Source organism: Haliaeetus albicilla, chromosome 27 (genome assembly GCF_947461875.1).
Source record: "Haliaeetus albicilla chromosome 27, bHalAlb1.1, whole genome shotgun sequence".
Lineage (NCBI taxonomy): Eukaryota > Metazoa > Chordata > Aves > Accipitriformes > Accipitridae > Haliaeetus > Haliaeetus albicilla.
The window spans coordinates 11,254,748-11,275,866 of NC_091509.1; the positions used below are offsets into that span (position 1 = coordinate 11,254,748).

Below are 21,119 nucleotides of genomic sequence, written 5' to 3' on the forward strand. Positions count from 1 at the left end.
AGCATTTCATTTGCACTAATCTCTACAGTCCTGCTGTGATATTGGTAAGGAACCAAGTTTTCAGCTTCCAAATTGGAGCCTTCAGTACAGGTCTGTTCAGTGCATGTCACAAGACACCAGCCCTCCTACAGAACTACTAAATCAGTTTGTATTTCCGGAATGCCTGGTTCTTTCTTATTTTTTAAAACCTATTTGGCTGCAAGAGAGAGAGATTTTTCCTCGTTGCCTCTACTCCTGGTTTGTTAGAACTTGTGTCAGCAGCACAGCTTCATACCTATTTGATTGGGGATTTTGAGTTATATTGCTGGAGCTGAAAGGGTATTTCCCCCTCAAGCCTTTAAGACCCAGTGTCACCTGTGTACTTACAGCATCTGTGGATGGTTGAAATCATAATTAGATTAAACTGTAAGCCTGGGTCATCTTGAATGGTGATTGTGGGCCAGAAGGTTTCTCACATGTTGTGTGATCCAGTTAGTAGGGAGGCTTAGCTTCAGCAGTGAACATCAATGCTGGACTTCAGACTGCTCTGGTGTTGAGAATTACAGAAGTAAAAATGAAGTGACTCCTGTGCACTGGGCATGGACATGGTAGAGAGAAACATTGCTGCAAGTTTGCTTGAATCTGTTGGCTTTTCTTGGCATCTGCCTATTTGCATGAAAGAGCTACTGATAGGTTTGTAGCAGATACTGAAACTTCTGAGCTATTTTGGTAGCTTTAACCGATTAGATAGAAAAACTAAAATAAACCGCTCGGAAATCAAGTTTTTGTTCTAATTGTGGGCAATTCTCAGTTGTGCCCTGGCCACGTTTTTGGCACAGAATGGCAAATATCTGTGAATCCTTATTTTTATATTTAACTGAGAAATTCAGAATTTATTTCCCACAGTTAATCATGGTGATGTTTTCATTAGGGTTTGGGGGGGGGGTGTCTTCGATTTTTTTGTTTTTTTTTTTACAGCTTGATAACCTGAATGAAGTAACAGTGTGTTATACCTGGATTTTGGAGGTCATGGGAAAGGAACCAGGCTTAGAAGGGATTTAGATTTAAATGCTGATTTAGAGTTGAAGTTCTTTGCGGCGAAGACTGTTATTCCATCTGCACAGTGTAACGGGCTCCCACAGTCAGCTGTTCTTTGGCACATCTGTGATAAGTGATACTTTTTATGTGGGTATTCTGGTTCAGATATAAACAACATTTTTGCTGTTTTGGGACACAGACAGGTCTTTGCTTCGGTTCCCGTATGTCTTTTTTAAATCAAATTGTCCAGTCTTAACCAAAGCTGACATACTTCCAACCTTATTGCCTTTAGGAGAGGCAGTATGTTTGGTTTTAATTTAGACCTGAGAGTTGCGATGGCTAATAGGCAAACTGATGCTTAAGACATCTGACCTGGTGCAGTTGCAAAACCGGTGATACAGACTGCTTCAGCAACATCAGTGAGGTCTGTTTGTTGGCCTTCAATTCCCAACCAGATTAGCAAGGGCAAACCAGTAGATTGTAGGTGATTTGGAGGCTAAGGAGAAAAATCTTTTCTGAACTAAGCAATCCCTTGGACGACCATTTCTCATTCACTTGTGAGCCTAAAGAAAATAGCTTTGTTTTAGTCTTCAGGCTTAAGAAAAGAAGGAACAAAGCTGTCTCTTGTAATCCTACCATTTTTCTTCCAATAGGTTTGTGAGGGTCATGACTTAGATTTTTTCTGTAACTCCTCAAATCTCACTTAAACTTGCATGGGACTTGTTCGGCCTGTGTTTGAACATCTGCCAGTTGTTAAGGAGAAATGGTGACTACATGATGTTTTGGCACTGCCTACTAAATATCAAATGTTAGTGGAAATGTGCATGTTTGCTCAGGAGTTTTAATTTGGAGTCTCAACCAGCTCTGCATTTCTCATCAGTTGTGGTGCTCTGTACTCCATCCACCTGCTTGTTCCCTCCCAGCATGTTGTTTAACTGCATTAACACACTTTAGTTCATTTGGCAAAATTACTTGCTGAACTTACTTTAACAAATGAGCTCACGGTGCCTCTCCTATAGAAGGTACATGGTGGTGATAGCAGCAGGTAGGTGTGTTCTTGGCTGAAACAGTGCGGGGAGGACAAGAGAGAAGAATAAACAGCTAAGGCTGGCTGATACGGCTACTCCTGACGAGATGAGTTTTGCCTACTAGCTCGTGCGTAGCAATGGCATATCAAAAAGGTTTGCATGTGCCCTGTACTAAGCTGTGCGTGGTCACGCTCACTTCCACAGCCATTGACGTTGCCACTTGTACAATAATGCTGCTCAAAATCTTAAATTCCATATGTGATTGAGCTGGTAGCCATCCCTTCCTAAATTAATGTCTACATTTATAACTAGTGGCTGTAACATTGTTCTGTGTTGGTTAGATAGTTGCCTCTCTACTCTTGGCAGGGACCCGCACTTTTTCTCTCTAGCTACTGAAGCGATAGCTGACCACTTCATAGCACCTGGTAACTCTGCAAGCGTATTTTCATCTTGAACTGCAGCCATGTCTGGCAAGCATGTTCCACTTCACATTGTGCAATGTCGCTGGTAAACAAGCCTTCCAAGTGGTATTGCTGCCACCTTACGTAATCACCAAAGTTGATTTTGGTGCCAGGCAGTGCCATGACTAACTTTGTTTTAACAATAGCCCTTTGAGGGCACCTGAGAAATTATTCTGCAGTCAGAGCAGTCAGATGGGCAAGCAGAGTTGTACAGACAGAGTCTATTGATGTTTATGCCACAAATAACTTGATTATACATAGCGTGCATGTGTGTAAATATTTCTTCCTAAGTCTCCCTAATGCATTATTTCTCTTAAAATATAGTTGGAGTAGAAAACTTTACCTGAGTAAGTACAGAAGTATTAAGGTCTGGCTTTGTAGGAAAGTTTTGTATTGTTCCTTCTGAACTTTAACTGTCCTCCTTTGTTCACTTGTTGATGACACAGATGCTTTCTTCATGCCATCATAGTTCATTGCTGTGAAAATGACTGAATCACACTGTAAACAGAGTTGAAGCAATACCACCAGCATGGACTGAGAAGCTGTGGAGGTTGTTGAGCTTGTATTTTGAAGTGTGCATGTGTATTTTTTAGGCATGTAATTCAAATGGTGGAGGTGGTGAGAAAAGAACAGTCTTGCAATGAACAAAGACATAGTGGAATCATCTGGGGTTTTGTCTTCTATCCAAGCACAAGCCCTGAAGTGTTGTCTGGGTATTCCTGTAGGGAGCCAGCTGCCCCCAAAATGGAAAACTTATTCTGCCAAAAAATTAACCACAATCTTGCCACGATCTACAAAACCTTCCTTATACTGAAATGTTTGAGTATTTTAGTAGTAATCACAGCAGATACACACAAGTAAAGACTGCAGTTTGACAGTACAATTTGCTGCATTTGAATTGTGTGTGTTTGGATGTTTGCTTTTTTGTTTGTTTGGTTTTTAAGGATGTTTCCAAATGAGATGTATCTAGTTTAATCCAGAGAAGCCAGAAAGATTGGCATTTAATAGAAGAGCCTTCAAAACGCTATGCTAATATGGACAGGCATGTAGCACTGCTAACAGGATTTCAGGCAGTCATGGTTGCTTAGTATTTATTTAACAGTCATATCCTAAGGAGGATCACTTGGCTTCCTAATTGCTGTCCATCTCTGTAGACCACTGGGTGCTGTGAATAAAGCAAGGTTGAAGAGCCCACTAAAACACCAGTGCAGCCAGTAATGTAAATATGACTTTGTGTTTTCTGGTAAAGGTGAAGTCTCAGAGCCTCAGTCAGATTCCACGTCACTCTAAATCAAATGTGACCCTACTGAACTGAAATCTGAATCTAGCTGCTGCATTATAACAAGTTATATCTGGACTAACAAACACTGGTAAACCTGGTCCCCAACTACAAGTTGCAGCTCTATCTTGGGTCTGTATCAGTCATGTTTTTCTAGTGGGGTAGCATCAATATGGATGTTTCTTAGAAACTGAGTCAAAACCAGGAACTTCACTTGGAAGCCAGATGATGCATATGAGTTGTACTTGCTTGTAGGTAATACAGTTATATGCAACTAAAAAATAGGACTGAGTTCTAGAAGCATAGACAGAAATTCTTATCTCCTTAGACTGGAATATAAATAGGAGAACCTGCGCTGGTCACTGCAGGTTTGTTGATATTCTTAGGTTAGATACTGAAAAAGTACAATATATTTGAATCCCTGCTGGATGCTCTGGGAAAAGGTATGTTTTTTTGCCACTAAATCTTGTGTATTAAGAATGGCTTTTGTCCTATAGAAATTGCTCTGGAAGAGAAGGCAGACTTGGTGTTGTGTGTGTACACAGCAATGAATGCTGTTGTCTACTCTCTCAAGTCAAGGTTCTGCTATTCTTAACTCTTGTCAGCTTCAGGCAAGTAGCAATCCCATTCTGAGTCTCAGTTACTGATTGTTTCAAGGGGACCTTGCTTTGCTCACTCACTTGACAGAGCAGTGGCTGAACGATTTTTCCTTGGAGTGGTTTTCTCGGCCTGGTCCAGTGTGAGATGGTGAGCCTAGCAGACATCTAGGAGTTTCCCTTATTGATATAGAGAAATCTCTGTCATGCAGTAAGGTATGGATTGGTCTGTGTGCTTCTGAGGGAAGCCTTATGAAGATGAAGCTATTTTCTTCACACATTCCCCCCCCCATTTTTTTTTCTTCCCCAGATCTTGTATTTGTTCATGCTGTTTTGTACAAATCTGATTTGTGTGCTGTCCTAGTGCAGCTGTACTTAAACCTTTCAGAAAGCAGCTTCCACAAACAAAATTTGCACAGTTCTGATACTAAATGAATCTTACCAGTTTGTGTTTCAAGGCGTTCAGCAGTACAAGGTAGCAATGGAGTCTTAATATTTTGTGATTCCTAGAAGCTATGGGAAAGACTATGGTACAACTCTTTCTTTCCATAGCAGTGACCTGGTTATGCTCTGAGTTTTATGTAGGTAATTTCTTGGAAATCACAGTACAACTTTAAATTTTGTTCAGTGTCTGCTAGAGATTTAGGACTTTGTGTCTGTGGAGAGGGCTGATGAGCTGGTTACTGCGGCCAGTAGCACTGGCAATACTGGGAACCAGCAGCTGTGGGCAGTGAGATGGAGCTGGAGGAACATGGCAGAAGGTAGAGGAATCTGAGCTGGCAGGTCTTGAGTTGGGAAAGAGAGATGTTCAGGACTGGGTGCCTCACAAAAGAGGGAACAGGTGAGGATGGCAGTGGAGGAAGTGTCTGGGGGATGTGATGGTGGGAGCTGCTGGGATGTGCTGGAGAGCTGCAAGAGAAAGAATCTCTGAGCTTAAGGGGGATGAAGCCTCCGGGTCAGGAAGGGTTACAGTCTGCTTATGACGTTCAAGTATCTGAACAATTTACTTAGTTTGCGGAGCAGCCATATATGTTTAATCCTGTTCCCCAATCTCTCTGCCTCCATTCTCTCTGATCTCCAGAATACAGAGAAGGGCTGGATCCCTTTAAATACCAGTCCCCTTACTTGAACATTTTTTCTTCATGACACTTTTCTCCTGTTTTGATGAAGCAGAGTGTAGTTTTCTCACTTTATTAAAAATACATTTCTCTTCCATCCTTCATTTTGACACCTGCTTTCACTGCCTAAAACGAAATAAAATGTTTGCTGGCAAGACTCCACCATTGAGTATCTGAGATTATAAATACCTTCCTCCTCCTAATTACCTTTGAAATATGTTTGAGCCTAACATTTATTTTGAAAAAAATGTGATGTACCGCTTCCTCTCTTCCATTCTTTAGTGCCACCTAAAATAGTTTGCACTTTTGGCGTATTTCAGCAATAGCAATTGCTCTGCATTCCTGGGCAATAGAGAATGAGCTTCTTATGCACTGAAACAATAAGAGCACAAAATTTAGAACATAGTTGACAAAAAGGTGTTATGCGGGACAGCACAATGGAGTTGGGGAGGCTGGCAGAACGGAGAAAACAGAATGAGCTCCTTGGAAAGAAACCAGTTGAAACAGGAGCAGAATGTATTCATTTTTTGTGCCCTCTTTCTGCAAGTGTTGTGGGGATTCATAGTCTTTTGTCCTAGAAATAAATGGGTTTGGTTTTTTTTTTTTTTTTTTCCTGTACAAAGTCTGTACCTGCTAAATAACTAGCAGACCAGATGACATAATGCTGCAGAGGCTAATGCCTCCAACATTCTCTCAGCCCCTTTCCCTAAATGTCCAGTTACCCAAAGGCTGGATTATATAATTAATGACAGTCCTCCCAGCTAACCTTGTTTTCTTGTTCTCAGTACTCCTCCTTGTTTCAGAAACTTCCTCTGTTAGTTTCATTATGTTCTTGGAACTAGAATTAAGAGGGAGGAGCTGGCTGGCAAGGAAGCCTATTCCTACATTTCACTCCTGGGCTTAAAAGTGTGGAGAGTCAGCAGGTCAAAAAAAAAAATACTATGTGGAGGATCATGCTTTCAAAACTGGTGTGATGTTGTGAGTGAAAACTCAGTCATACAGAATTTGAAAATTGCAGTCTTCACCTGCTTGCAGTACAGATAAACTAGTTTAAAACTACATTAGCCCTTCTACCTCCTTGTCCAGTCCTTCACATATCAGAGCTTGCTTAAAGTAGTTCAGGATTAAACAGTTCCCAATGCAATTTTGAAGCCTTGAGAGTTTGTCCATTAAAGCTCAGCTTCTGCAGTATGTGTGTTAATATCCTATTGTGTGTAAATGAGGACTAGCTGATTACTTAATGATGTTTGTATATTATCTGCTGTTACGCAGGTGTTAATCTTATAAAATGTGTTAATAACTGCTTGGTATTTACAAGTATCGGCTTATTAGTCCTACTTTGAATCTGTATTTGCATCTTGAACTGACATTCAGGGCCAAGCTTTGGTATTTGTATATTCAGTGTTTACTTTCAGTGTGAAACTGAGATTAACAGGATCACTAATTTTACTTTTCACATGCTTTGAAGTTTGTGTCCCAATTCACAAAACCGTTCCTGATCAAGATTGTTCGTAAATAAGCACTCTAGGCACAACCCTGTTACTGAACCATGGCTTAGCTCTTGCAGTGCACATCCAGTTTGTTTTCATAAGCCCATCTTCTTCAGCTTTCCTTGTACATATCTTCAAAAAAGTTGGAACTTTGATACTTCATATATTTGCAGAGTTTTTCATCTGTAGATTTCAATGTGCTTGCTGAAAGGTGAGCAAATGTTACCAGGTGCTGCTCTGCAAAATGAAGAAGATGAAGAAGAAAGATTTAATTGACTGGAACAGAAATTAGGCAGTGAGTCAGCGCTGGAAGCTGAACAGAATTCAGGTCTGCTGGCTCCCACTGCTGCATCCCATCCACAGGATCGCAGCATGGCTGTCCCAGAAGCTGTCCTGAGCTGCTCTCTGCACATTATGTTCTCATCTGCCAGCACACAGGAAACATAGAAATTTAATTTAAACAAAGAATTAACAATCACAAAATGAAGTGCTCAGAGTCAGTAGTTCCTATTTTCTTCCCCTGCTGCTGACTTCCTGCTATTGGTTTTCCACTCTGTAAAACAGGGCAATAGGTTCCACCTACTTTGTTGGAAGAAGAGTTATTACTTGTCATCTGTGCTGGATTGTGTAGGAGCTGAGTGTTCTTGCAGAGATTGTCGAGTACACGCTTGCCTTTGGATGGGAAGAAAAGAGCATGATCTAAAGAAAGGATGTCAGAATGAAATCTTGAACTAATATTTCTCCATAAAAATAGAAAAATCAGTGCTTCCTATACATGTATAAAGGAAGGCATTAGAATAAGGCACTTCTACTTGCTTTGGACTGTTTCAGAGTGAATTTACTGGTGTGTAGAAATTCTTCTTTCTTTGATAGATCTGTGAAACAAAATTCTGGATTTTTGTCCAGCACAGGTACAGCGAGGACCATAAGGAATTGAAAATGGGTAGGGAGTTGGAAGTCACTGCTGTTGTAAAGTAAGAGAGGTTTTACTTAAAAAGACATGCTGTTCTTGATGTTTCCCCAATTAAAAACAAAACAAAATAATGCAAGAGAATTTATTCTGACAGAATTTCTAAGCTGTAAATGTTGTCATTTGATTTTAATGCTCTTTCGAGTGTCCCTGAGAGAAGGAGACCCTCCTGTGTTCTGACATTACCTTGGAGCGAACATGGTGGTTCAGATAGCTTCCCTCTCTCTGTAGTTCAGAGGTCTCTAGCCCTCTTACTTAGGGGTTGCATCTTCTCTCAAGCCCATGCTTTCCTAGTTTAGGGACTTGCTCCAAACTGCTAGTCAGACCGGATCTGGCTTTTTTTTTGTAGCAGCTTTCAAGCACGTGGGGTACATAATCCAGCCCACAAAATTATTGAGTAGTCTCCTGTGTCACCTGCCCAGCCGTCTGCTCATTCCTCTCCTCTCTCCCAGTGGAGTCTGATGATGTCCAACCCCCCTCAGGGTCACTAGGCAGAGGGGAGTCTTGCCGCACTTGTTACTTTATCACCGTTGTCCCAGATACTACCTGTTCTCCAGGGCCATCTTCTCTACTGTGTTAATTATTTCAAATATTCTGTCGTTAGGCACATGGAATGGGGTAACTGGTCTTTCAGGCCATCTCTGCATACCCTAGGAGTCAGCCTGCTGTTACACGGTTGAATAAAATCAATTTAACAAAAAAACAGGTTTATCTTTTTCTCTCTGATCCTGGCCACAGTAGTTCTAGGCACGGTTTTAACAACTGTGAACAATAAAAGTCCCCCCCCAACAACTTCAAACAGGTGCCTGGGATTTTATTTTTATTTTTTAAGTAGATGATCTTTTGTTAATCAAAAGAGCACTATGTGGGCAAACCTGACTCAGCTGTACTGTTTGTTCTACCTTTATGTTTCCCTCAGCTTGAAGAGTCACATTGAAAACTAAATTGGTGTTTTTAGATTTATCAATTATACAAAAGTAACAGCTTTGCTTTAAAGATCTTACTGCAAGTGTCTGATGTGCTTTGTAGGAAGGAACAAAGCCAGAAAGGTACACTCTGTGTTAGAGGTACCTGTCTGTGTTTGGTGGAGTGAGGATGTGTGTATAAGCCTGCTTGTTTTTATTTAGAGTTAAATGGCCCCTGAAGAGGTTAAAAGCTACCTACAGCTGTGTGCCTGATGGCTTGTGCTGTTCAGTTAGTGTGGTTGACCTGCTCCTACTGCCCAGCATTCAAAGGCTGTTAAGGCAGCTTTGTTGACAAAGCAGGGATGAATTGTCCCAAAGTCATTATTTGAGAGCAGTGACCCAAGGAAACAGAGGAACAGTTGCTGCCTGTTAAACAACTTTTTTTTTTTTTTTTTTTTAAGCTCTTAGGTAAGAGATTTGATTTTTTTTGTTTAAAATCTTTTGTTCTTCTAGTAGCATTGGAGTATTCTATATGCCTTCCTAGTCTCTCTTAGTTTTTCTAGCACCTTGTAATATTTTTTTTTTTTAATGTCTGTTTCAATTGAAGAAGCAGTGAGAGATAAAGTCCTGGGGCAGCAATTTCTTCCCTGCTTAGTCTAGTAGCTACAGCCTGAGAATCTGTTTTACCTCATATTTGTGTTGTGGAATATGGGGAGGTGGATGGGGAGTGCCAGTTACTGGGTGTTTCAGTGGGTGCTCTCTATAAGCCAGCTCTTTTGCTGAGTTGCTTCATGAAACCTCTAAAACAACTCAGTGAACACAGACCCCACGCTATCTTGAGCTGTTGGGGATGCAGGTTTTCTCTTATGCACTTTGTACTTCTGATTCTTAAGCTTTGGTTAGATGATGGACATATCTTTGCCTGAGCAGTCAGCAGATCACAAAGATATAAATGCTCCTTGACATAAAACAGCATGCCTTTGGTGGGAAGGTTTCTCTAGAAATACCACTGGGTACTAAAGGAAGGGTGTTTCCCTTTTGCCATTAGTCTCCAGCCTGAATGATCTTGCTCTGTGACAACAGTCTCTCCATAGCTTCCTTTTGATTCCATGAATTCACACAGAAGATATCCAATGTGGCCTTTTTTTTTTTTTTTCCCCTTCTGCCTCCAAGCTATGCCAATTTTGGAGGGCAGAAGGAAGCTTCTGAGACAGAAATGGTGATTAAATTCTGATCTTCCCTTTGTAACAACACCAACCTCCACTAAAGTTTTCCTGGAGAGAGAAAGTGGAGTCTATTTGCGTCCAGTGATCTTTGAATGTCAGATGGACTTAATCCAACTTGTATTTATCATGACTGAGTTTCTTCCTGCTTCCAGTGTCCTCCTTATAAATGATAAAGCATTTTATGCGAAGTGAATTGCTGGATTCTCAACTATTAAGTGGTATCTCTAAGAGCTTTAATAGCAGCAGGTATTGAATGAATCATAGTCTGTAAATGTAAACTCTTTTGCTGTCTCTAAGGTCACTTCTTCCAGAGGTGGTAGCAGCAGTAATACGAGGAGGGAAAGTTGTGCGGTAGCCCATGCTGTGGACTGGTTGAAAACTCTTCAGAGCCATCGTTCCAGGTCATTTCATGTGCACTTAAACATGTTTCCTGAAGTGGGTTTGAGGTTGCTCATTCTCCTCTCCCCACTTCACACCCACCTTGGTTTCCTGAACTGCTAATGCACCTCTTGTCGTGAAATGACAAACTTAAAAATAGATGCAGTTATACAAATCTTGTGGGAAGAGCTGGTTGCCTGTCTCTGCATCAGATCTATAGCTCCTCTGGGGAACCAAATAAAGGTGATTGAACCAACCATCTCTGCTCTCTGAATCATATGTCTGTAATACAACAATATAACAGAAATGTTGGAGGAGGCAGATAGGAAATGGTAAGAGGAAGAACAGAAGTGTGTAGAGTGACAAATCCCAAGGTTATGTCCTTGTCTCCAGGGAAAATTAATCCTTCTCAAAGTTAAGAATGATTCCTCTCTTTAATGGCAGCTGAATACAAATTCTTAGTTGGCTGGATTCACTGATGTCTACATGAAATTAGTCTGGTGTTATTCAGAGGGATGTGGCCTAAAAATGAGTTTATTTAGAATGTCTAAATGGTAGACGGTTTCAAAGAAGAGAACACTCTAGATGTTTTCTAACCTGTTATCTGCCTAAAAATGAATTTATTTAGAATGTCTAAATGGTAGATGCTCTCAAAGAAGAGAAGACACTAGATGTTTTCTAACCTGTTATCAGGCAGAGCTGCCTCAAGATGACTCTTACTGAAGATTAAATGAATGCTGGCATAGGCTTGACTGTCCAAGGTTGTGTTTGGCAGCTGCCTTGCTCTTTGTGTACCTTCCACAGTACATGTAGTTTTCATCAAAAGCAGTCTGGGATTGTTGTTTTGAATGAATGTACATTCCTACAAATGCACCGTGCAGCAGTTTTTCTATCCACCTGAAAAAGAAACCCAGTAAAATTAACGAATAGAGTGCTTTATATTCTTTCGAGAAAAAGCACCTTTTTTTTTTTTTTTGAGAGTGAGTTTCTTAAAACTTAATGTGTCTACTCTGCATGGGATACCTCTGTGTCATTATATTTCTTGAATGCAGCAAGTACAGTGTGTAACGGTAGAAATTCTTTCTTCCACGTTGTAAGTCCATTTACTGGTGAGTACGTAATGAACGGACTTTGTAAGGAACAGGCAAGCTCTTTGTTACGTTAGTCAGGAATTGGTGTGTGTGGAGAAATATTGACATCATGCCTTCTCAGATTCTTAATGTTTGAGGCCTGCAGCCATACTCTGATCTACTTTTCATTGGTTTGCAAGAAGGACTTGACAAATGGGAAAAACCAGCAGCAATATTGCACTTGAATGTATGTTCCAGTTTGCTACTTGCTGTTAAACTGAGTAAGGGCATTACCAGCACACGAGCAGAAGCAGAAGGGGAAACAAGCTTTGAAAACTGCTTTAACCGGCTTGTATTGCCCTGTGCAGTGGCAAGGAAACATTTCTTGCATGAAATAGTTCTTAAAAGACCAGCCTAATCTTGTTTCACTTTGTGGAGCAGAGAGATTTGCCTACAAATTCAGTGTTAGCTGGCATGCCAGGTTTTAGAGCTTGCTTTCTTGGTGTACAAAAGGGTCAGTGGTTTTAGTGTGACTCAGTCGTGTTTTTGAAAAGGTTCTAAAAAGACAGATTTATTCCTGCTTTCTGACTTACCCAGCTATCTTGGGAGTGAATTAACCTGTACTGCAGATATGTAAATATTGTGTGAGAAGAGGGAATCTCAATGGAAATCTGAGTGTTACAGCCCATATCAATGCCCCACAGCCTCCCACTGAAGTGCCAACTGCCACTGAAGACAGGGTTTATTATTTCTGTGCTCCTTCGTGCTGCTATTTAAACTTGAGCCCTTGACCAAGGGCTTTTGTTGATCCAGGAAGCCATCTCAGCTTGGGAGGGTGTATTACTCTTCATTTCTTCAGATAACCAACCTGTCCATCTGTCTATGTCATAGGTGCCTTGCCTTTCTCTTTTGCAATCTGCAGACCCTCTGTTTCTTAGAGCAGTCATGTTTCTTACCAAGATGGAAGCAGTCAGAGATGGAATTTTTGCTGACCCTAAAAGCCCTTTGGGACAATTCAGGGTGTGGGGCTTCACCAGTTGGCTTTTTCTTATCTGGGTTTTCCCCGGCATCTTGGAAACCCTAGGGACATCTCCCCCACACCCTTTTTCTTCTCTTTGAGAGACGTTATGGTATCTGATAGATTATGATGGATATGTTGCTCCCTACTCAAAATGAATGAGCATTTGTCCAGCACTGGGTCTCCAACATGCAGTGTGTTGGATTACAAACACTTGCTCCACAGTTCTTCAAATTTCTTATTGCAGTAACAACATAATCTTTATAGTATTTTCAAAGTTAACTTTTTGTATCTGTACTCGATAATTCCCCCTTTGTCTAGTTTAGTCAAATCTGCTATAGAATTGTCATTTGTTTGGTTAGCTTAATAGTGAAGTTATGTTTCTGCTGTTACACGTGTTGTTCTTGCAAGTCACTTCAAGTTATTTGTTAATGAAGCAAATTGGTTCAGCAGCACCAGGCCATCTCTTTTTTCAGAGAGATCTCAAAGCTACTGATGTGTAATAAAATTAAGGTAGTTGTTTGCTGTGCACTGGACTCATTATTGAGAGTGAGTAATGTCACCAGGAATTGGTGACCTCAACTTCAGTTGTGGTATCTGCTGAAAAATAGATGCCACTTCTAAAACCTGGTTAATATGGGAGGTGGAGAATCAAGCGTTGTTTCAACACCCACATTCTTCTGTGTGAATCACAGCCATGGACCCTTGCTGCTAAGACAAGATGACATGATGTATTTACGCCACCATTGACCTGCTAAAGGTGGAATGTCAGCCATTATACTGATTTTTTATTTTCTTTTTTAATCTTTGACATCAGAAGTGTGATTTGCTGTAATGAATGATCATGTCCTCTAAACACCACCCCCTTTCAGTATGTGCTACAGAAGTACCTATGATAGAGCCAGCACGCTTCAGAAAGAAGACTAATGTTTAAATATTCAGTTCTTCTGGGGAAAAACATAATCTGCCTGAAGAACAAAAATGTTTTTCCTCTGTCTGTGAGCATTAAAGCTAAGTTTCTGAATCATCTGAGGAGTGGAAAGGGATGAAAACTAATCTGTTCACTGCTGACTTAAGGTGCCTGAATTCTGTTCTGTGACCAAGTGCCACATGTAAATGTGTTGCACTTTTGCTTGGCTACTTGACTAACTGGAATCCAAAATACAGTCCGAGAGCTGCAAAACAATCTTTCCCTTGCCCCTCAGTTAAATCAGTAAAAACACACCTTGCAGAAGGGTACATGAAAACATCCCACTGCTGCTCACTCCAGAATTGTGTTTCAGTGCTCCACAGACAGTGCTTAAAGCATCTGCTGTCTCTTTGCAGTGACTCCACACAGTGAGTCAGTAGTATAGGGAGATTTATAAGCTGTGCTCTGAATGTCTGCCCTAGGTGACACAGCCAGTGCATTGCTCCTTTGTTTGTGCCAGGGAGGGCTGGCCACTCGAGGACTCCAACAAATGCTGTAAACTGAAGGAGGAATTAGTGTTTTTCCTTTTCTGGTATGAACTCCTTTAGGTATCAGAGTTTCCCTTTGCTACGAGACATTCAAATTTAACCACCATCTAGTTAGTTCTACTTACAAGTAGTATTTTTTTTTTATTGCCTCAAGTTCTTTGCTTCTTGCTCATTAAAAAGTTAACAGCATCTTACAGAGATGCTACTATAGTATTTTATTGAGGCTCTTTTCAGACTCCAGAGATGTCAGAGAGGATTTTTCTGTTTGGAGGGGTGGTAATCTTCAGTGAAATAATGTATTTATTACTTCATTTCCTGAAATATTTCAGATCCAGACTTGAAACAGTTCAGGTGTATATAAAGCACACCCTGGCAGGAAGCCCTGCTCGTAGCAGCTCCTGCTGAGGGGGTGAGCTCATCCCTGTTCTCAGGGCAGGCACTTGAAGTATCTCCTCTAGAAAAAACCAGTGTCTAGGTAGACATCTTCTGCCCTCCCTGTCACCCATCTTGTGCTGTCAATCCCATAGATTTGAAAGGAAAGTCAGGAATCACCCCAGGGCTGACAATGTGAGCTTGCTTCTTTCTTTTGGGTTTGACCTACCATTGGCTCTGCATAGCCAGCCTTGGACGTGATTTTTTTGTGGTTGTCCCACTCAGATGAGCACTAATGCATCTGGCTCTGGCTTTTTAAACATTTTGATGCTTTCTGTGGTTCTAGGAGGTCCTGAAAAGTGAACATGAAGAGCATATACTTCTGTCTGAAAAAAAAAATTTTTAATAGCAACAGCCCGTATTAGTCTAGATACAGCTTTTGAAGTCCTTCTGATACTTACTGGCACTTGAAATCTGTCATCCTTTTGTTTGGCTCCATTGAGGTGCACCCATCTGCAATTTTACCTCACCATCCACTTGTGCAATTGCAATAAGATGAGACACGTAATTTCTGTATTTCTGAGAGGACTGTTGCACACCTGTCCATCAGACAGCCGGAGTTCTGCCTCAGACCTGTCTTAATCATGGTAAGGTTTGCGAATTCTCTGTTTTAACCTATTTAGGAATGATCCTTGTGCTGCTCTTCTTTACAGTGCTGTTTTACCAGTTTGTTGACATTCCCGTCAGGAAGGTGAGAAAGTTTTTTGTTAAGTCCTTTCAGTATTGGACTGAGAAGAAAGTATTGTAGCATTCCCTCATGTTAGTTATGAATGTTGGTTCCTGCGAAACTCTGACATTGCCAAACAGCCTTTTTTTTATTTCTTTGTTTGCATCTATGCTTTCCATTGAAAGAAGAGACAATAGATACACTAGATGTGTCAGGAAATTTCCTTTGTTATACTGATGACAGCCTAGTTCTATCTTTATCCTTGTGTTCTGGTATTGCAAGGTCCAGCCTTCCCTTTATGAGGATACATATGACCTGGAGGAAGAACTTTCCTAGCAGAAAGTTTGTTGTTTCCACTCCGCAGCTATGTCAGCTGATTAACTCAAAGATATTACTTCACCTTACAAGTCTCGCCTTTCTGAGCAAAAGAAGAAAGTTGCCAAAAGCTATATATAAACAATGTGCTGGCTGTCCTGTGGAAACTGTACGTATGCATGCTTTGTAAGTGTCAAGTAATGTATCCCTGCGTGAAAGTGGGGTAAAGTGCTGCACAGTGCTGCAGGTTAAGAGAGTTCACTTAGCAGTTACTCCGAGGCGGTCAACATGCTGTAAATCTACACCCTGGTTTCTCATGGTCATTTAGGATATGACTACAAGACTATCAAAGTGGATATTCACAGTGTAGTACAGTGTGTCTCACTGCATTATAAGCTGGCTGGTATAACCTTTGTGAACATCCAGTCTTCTTCCAGTGTTAGTAATGTCTTCCACTGCTTTGAATGTGCCAGTATCAGAAATCTGTGAGGCAGCTTTTGCAATATACGAGCACGAGGTTCTTCTCTGTTCCCAGGGTACAAATACTCTTCCAAGTGACCAATGCCTCAGGAACCTGGAGGCTTATTGGAATTTTTACTGCAGGTGCTTGCAGGAACATCTGACCTGAAGGCAAGTAAAACCTGTTCCCCTTTACCATGCATACAACTCCATGGCCTCCTCCCTCATACATTACAAATCATCTGTGGTGTCTAATCCTTGTTCTTTTCTCTTCCCAGGACAGTGTAAGTGATCCCCTGAAATGGCTTTAAGCTCTGTGACACAGGCAAAAAGCCTGTGGCAAAAGGAGAAAAGTTTGTCTAATGGAGTCTAGAAGTTAATCAGATTTTTAACCCTTAGGTCTGATAGGAGCTATAGCTTTCACAAATCTCCGATTTCTTGGGGCTTAGGCTCTCCTGTTACAGTAACTCTTGTCAACTTCATGGATTTGTTTGAGAAGTTTGCTTGATTTACTTATTTATTGTAATTATATGTAATTATTGAGGCCGCCTTTGGGGTTCCATCCCCTACTCACTGCTGGAATTTCATCTTTCTGATGTCTCACAAACATACTTTTCAAGCTGTCGTTGAATCCTATGCATTTTGTATCTTCTTCTAACTTGGAGTTTAAATAGGAGTTAACAAGATAGCTCTGTTCCCTGGCTGTGCCAGCATCTCCATAATTCTCTTCAAAATTCAATGTCTTGCTCTCCTTTTGGGCTTCCCACTTGCCCTTCTCTGAATGCGTAAACCCAACTGTTGTTTTCACCATCCTGAATCAGACTAAATAAATTGTACTTTCTCAAGCTGTGGCCAGTATCAGATGCTTTATGGGAAGATGCCTCATACCCTGAAGAGTATTGTTCCTTTGTCAAAGTATAAACCTTCCTAATCCAGAGCCTGTCTTTTCCAAGCAAATGAATGTTCTGCCAGGATACTTGCACATAACCAGTCCTTTCTCTTTTGGTCTGGCAGTCTCTTGGACTTACTGGTATCACGTGTCAGTAAGGAAAGTCCATCCGGCAGTGTTTGTCTCTCATACCAAACTTGCCCTTTTCCATTCCCTTGCTGTTAATGTTAATTGTGATCATTTCAGCATCCTCCTGCAACCTTAGATACACCTCCCTTGCTTGCCTTGCTTCCTTTCTGCTGCTTGAGTCAGGTGCTGGATGTAACCCTTGAAGCTTCTGCATTCATCCATAAGATCTCAGCTGAGCTTTCCTCCTTCCTCCCTACCATCCAGTCTGCTCTCGCTGCCTCTTTTGCATACATTGTCCACTCTTGATTCTGTGTTATTCCGTAGCATCTGTCCTTATCTAAAAATGTGTTAATTCTAGAAAACAAAGCCATTAAAGCCTTATTCAGTTCTCCTGGTTTGTACTGTACTCTTCTTGTATGTGCCTCTAGACTGTAAGTTCAAGGGTGGGATGCTGTTTGCCTAATGTTCTTTGCCTGGCAAGCTGTGTACGTTCACTCTGCTCATACATTAAGTGATCCTTAAAGTGTGTTAAGGGCCTCATGTGACAACTGTTGCAAATGTGCCGTACTGTGCTTTCAGGGAGGCTTAAGCCTGTAAGTATAGACCCAAGAGTTCTCAAAACTCCAGGTAAATCAGTTCCAGAGACTTGCTTAAAGCCCTTTTTAGATGTGTGTCATGGTAGTAGAAGACAGAGGGAATGGAACATTGTGGTAGAAGAGATGGGAAGCAGAATAGCACAGAGGGGGTGGACTGCCTTTTAAGCACTTAAAGCCAGGCAATAAATGTGGCTAGGAGCCATTGATTGCTTTCTGTAGTGTCTTTGCCTAATCCTAGCTTACTTATGTCATGTAAAACTTAATTTGTGGGTTTGGGTGTTACTTATGTGATTAAAATGGCAGTCTGAGAGGAGAGAACCCTGCCATGACATCAACTTTCCAGTGAGTTATTTAAAAAGCTAGATTATTTTTTTTAACCCTGTGATGGGTCATCATTTTAAGACTAGTAAATATTTCGCATTGTAAGAACAAACTTCCTTTTATAGTATCCACGTGCTGCTGGTTTTACTGAATCCAGCATAGAGCTATTTCCTATTTCTAATTGTTTACTCACACTCAGCAGCTCTTGCATGTTCATGTGCGCGTGCTCTTCCCTCCCCCCGCCCCAGCTTTTTTAGCCTTGTTGATCTATTATTGTGACTTTGGCGAGACGATGCCAGCTTTCAGCATTTAATGGGATGTGAGCAGGAATGATCAGCTACTTCCTCTGGCTGTGAGACCATGATGTCATCAGCTATTCGGCGTTGCTTTACCATCCGCTGCTGCTGTTGCTTTGGTGTATGTGGAAAGAATGTAAACAGCACTTTCCAGATGTTCTCAGGGCAGCTGGAGAGCCATAAATGGACTGTTTGGTTCAGGACTATTACTAATCTATTTAGGAGATTGCAGTGAAGAGAGTCATAAAAACATACAGCTCCATGTGTATCCTGTGCAGCATGCTCTGTCAAGTGTATCGCAGTGGGTTATTGGAATGTTTAAGTGATTACATACCTTGTTCAGGACTTGAGCTGGGCAGGTGAACTATCTTTATACCTGCTTTCCTTCCCTCTCTTACCCTTCCTTCCTCCAGCTTTAACTCCTGAATGAAACACAGCAGCACCGATGTCCTCCTAATCTCGTGCAAGGCAAATGCTGTTTTGTTCACTCAGAGTGCCTCCAAGTGATCTCAACAGATGAAGAGTGAAGAAAGATGATCTAGTTTTTAAACTCTCAGTGTAATATTTGCTGTATTAGGACCTACTGAATAAACACGGGGGTGTTTAATCTTGGTGCAGTATAGAATAGGAATTTGGAAGCTGGTGTCTCTTATGCCTCTCCAGGGCTGGAAAAAGCATCAAATCTCACCCACTTGTGCTATATCCAAAAAAAGTCTATTTTGGGGGAGAACCAGTCACTTCCTTCTTTAGGGTGTGTGTGTGTTTTTAACGCATTAATTAATTTTTATTGAGTGGTGGAGAAACTGATGTCAGAGCTGCATTGCGACTGGATGTGCAGTAACACAAGGTTGTAGGAAATAATACGGCTAACATCATAAGCACAGTGAAAGTTTAACCGTGGAGAGTTTAAAATAGCAAAGCTGAGCCATATGGGTATTAAAAGATATGACTGAATCAAAACAACAGTCTAATATTAAACTGGATTTTGCTGGGGGAGTGGCAAACTTCTTGGGTTAATTTCTGTTATGTATCCAGTGTCCAAGGATAGGTTTCTTGCCTCAACACCTTGATTTCTGACTTTGGTATTGTCAATTTCTTGGCTGTTGCAGGATATCAACTACAAGGAGCAATATAGGTTGTGTCTCGCTGTTTTTTTGCCAGGCCTCTTTATTCAGGAGTCTGTAGAGTATCCTTTTCCTTTTACGGTGGTCTATAAACTTGTCCAGAATGACGCTTCCCTGGCACCTCTCACGGTTCAGATTGCACAGATCCATGACAGCAAGGCAAGAGGGAGGTGGAGAGAAGTGCTTTGGAAATTGGAGCCAAGGAGGAGCTCGGTTACATAATTGTACAAAAGAAAAAGGATTTTTTGTTTTGTTTTGGTTTTCCTTCTCATATCCTTCTGCAAACTGAAAAAATGTTGTTGGAAAGCTGGATGGAAAAACTTTCACATCATTCATCCCTGTGGGGACGTGAAATGTATTGAAATGTTCCACCTGTTTTATGGCTGATGCTTTTCCTCTTTCAGGTTTGACATCTACAGGAAGGTGCCAAAAGACCTTACACAGCCAACCTACACAGGGGCTATTAGTAAGTAACACTTCTTTTTGATGTCCTTGCATACCCCTGGTCTAAAATTAAAGATCGTTTGGCTTTTCTGTCTCCGGGGTATTTTTTTAAAGGGATATTAAACACTGGAAAGGGTATCCTTTGTTGCTGAGACAGCTCATTTTGCCTAATCTGCAGTCATACTAAACAGTGGAGTAGTTTGCATGGATTCAGAATCTCAACAACAAAAAGTAGTAAAGATATATTGTCATGAAAGGGAGCGTCTAAAAGCTAGCACTGAAATACCCACTCTGCTAGCTACTGAGGTAGCTAGAGAGCTTTTTGCTAGCGTCTTCCCATGAACAGAAGCTGTAAGTCTGCTCCAAACACTGGTGGGGAGGATGACTGCAGATTATTTTACCTCCCTCTGGTAGGCATCCCCTCAGTCAGTGTGAAAAACAACTGGTAACAGTTGGATTCACAGTTAGCGTACCCAGACGCGCGTTTGCTGAAGAGACTTGAGGAACCAAACTAGTGCAAACAGGGAATCCAGGTTCTGCATCAGTAAGGAGCGGTGTGGGTGGCAATATGCAGTGGCCAGCGGTGGAGATGATTTGGGAAACATGTATTTCTCTCACAGTGTACTCAGGGGATTCATCTGATGTTGTAGGTGGGACTAGTGAGCAGAGATCTTATTTTGTTGTTATTTGTCATGCTTTTAAAGAAGAAATTTTGCTTGGTCAGAAACCACCGATAGTGATCCACTCTCACTCCTGTGTATCAATACACAGACTTTGGCTGATATAAATCTCTTGCCTTGGGCCCCTTTTCCTTCCTTCCTCTTCCTGAGGGAGGCTGTAGGCTGAGTAATGCAATTTCACACAATTACGTGCAGTGAGCGCACTGTGCAGAGTGGTAAACATTGATCAGGTTGATCCTGCCAGGCCTGTAATTAGGCGCCTAACACAGCTTTCCTGTTCCATTGAACAGTGACTTCCTTTGATCATGTAGCTGTGCTCCATTCATCCATTCTTGTAGATGGGTCAGTAGCCTTGAATGTCATTGCTGACGTGAGTGATGTCATATCCCTTGGTGACAGCAGGCATCAAATAAAACTGAGTCAGTAGCAGTGAATCAATGGACACAAAGGAAAGCCCTTTGTGAGCTAAAGAAACTCCTCACTCCTTACTGTGAGGATGGTCGAAGACTGGAACAGGTTGCCCAGGGTGGTGTGGAGTCTTCATCCTTGGAGATACTTAAACCAACTAGACCTGGCCCTGAGCAACCTGCTTTAGCTGACTCTGCTTTGAGCAGGGGAGTTGGACAGGATGATCTCCAGAGAGGTCCCTGCCAGCCTCAACTATCCTGTGCTTCTGTGAAAGATAGCACATTACTCTAAATATTTACTTTCAGAGAGTTCTTGTCCTCTGTGTTCTCCTGACCACTGAATTAG

General features: G+C 41.4%; 1 protein-coding gene across 1 annotated transcript in view; it reads left to right on the plus strand.

The window, feature by feature from the left end:
- The window catches only part of ERGIC1 (endoplasmic reticulum-golgi intermediate compartment 1), a 60,218-nt gene that overhangs the window by 3,229 nt on the left and 35,870 nt on the right, over positions 1-21,119 (plus strand). The window contains exon 2 of the mRNA XM_069772308.1: positions 19,647-19,708. Within this exon, the coding sequence (XP_069628409.1) occupies positions 19,647-19,708 (62 nt within the window). The remainder of the gene's footprint in view (positions 1-19,646; positions 19,709-21,119) is intronic.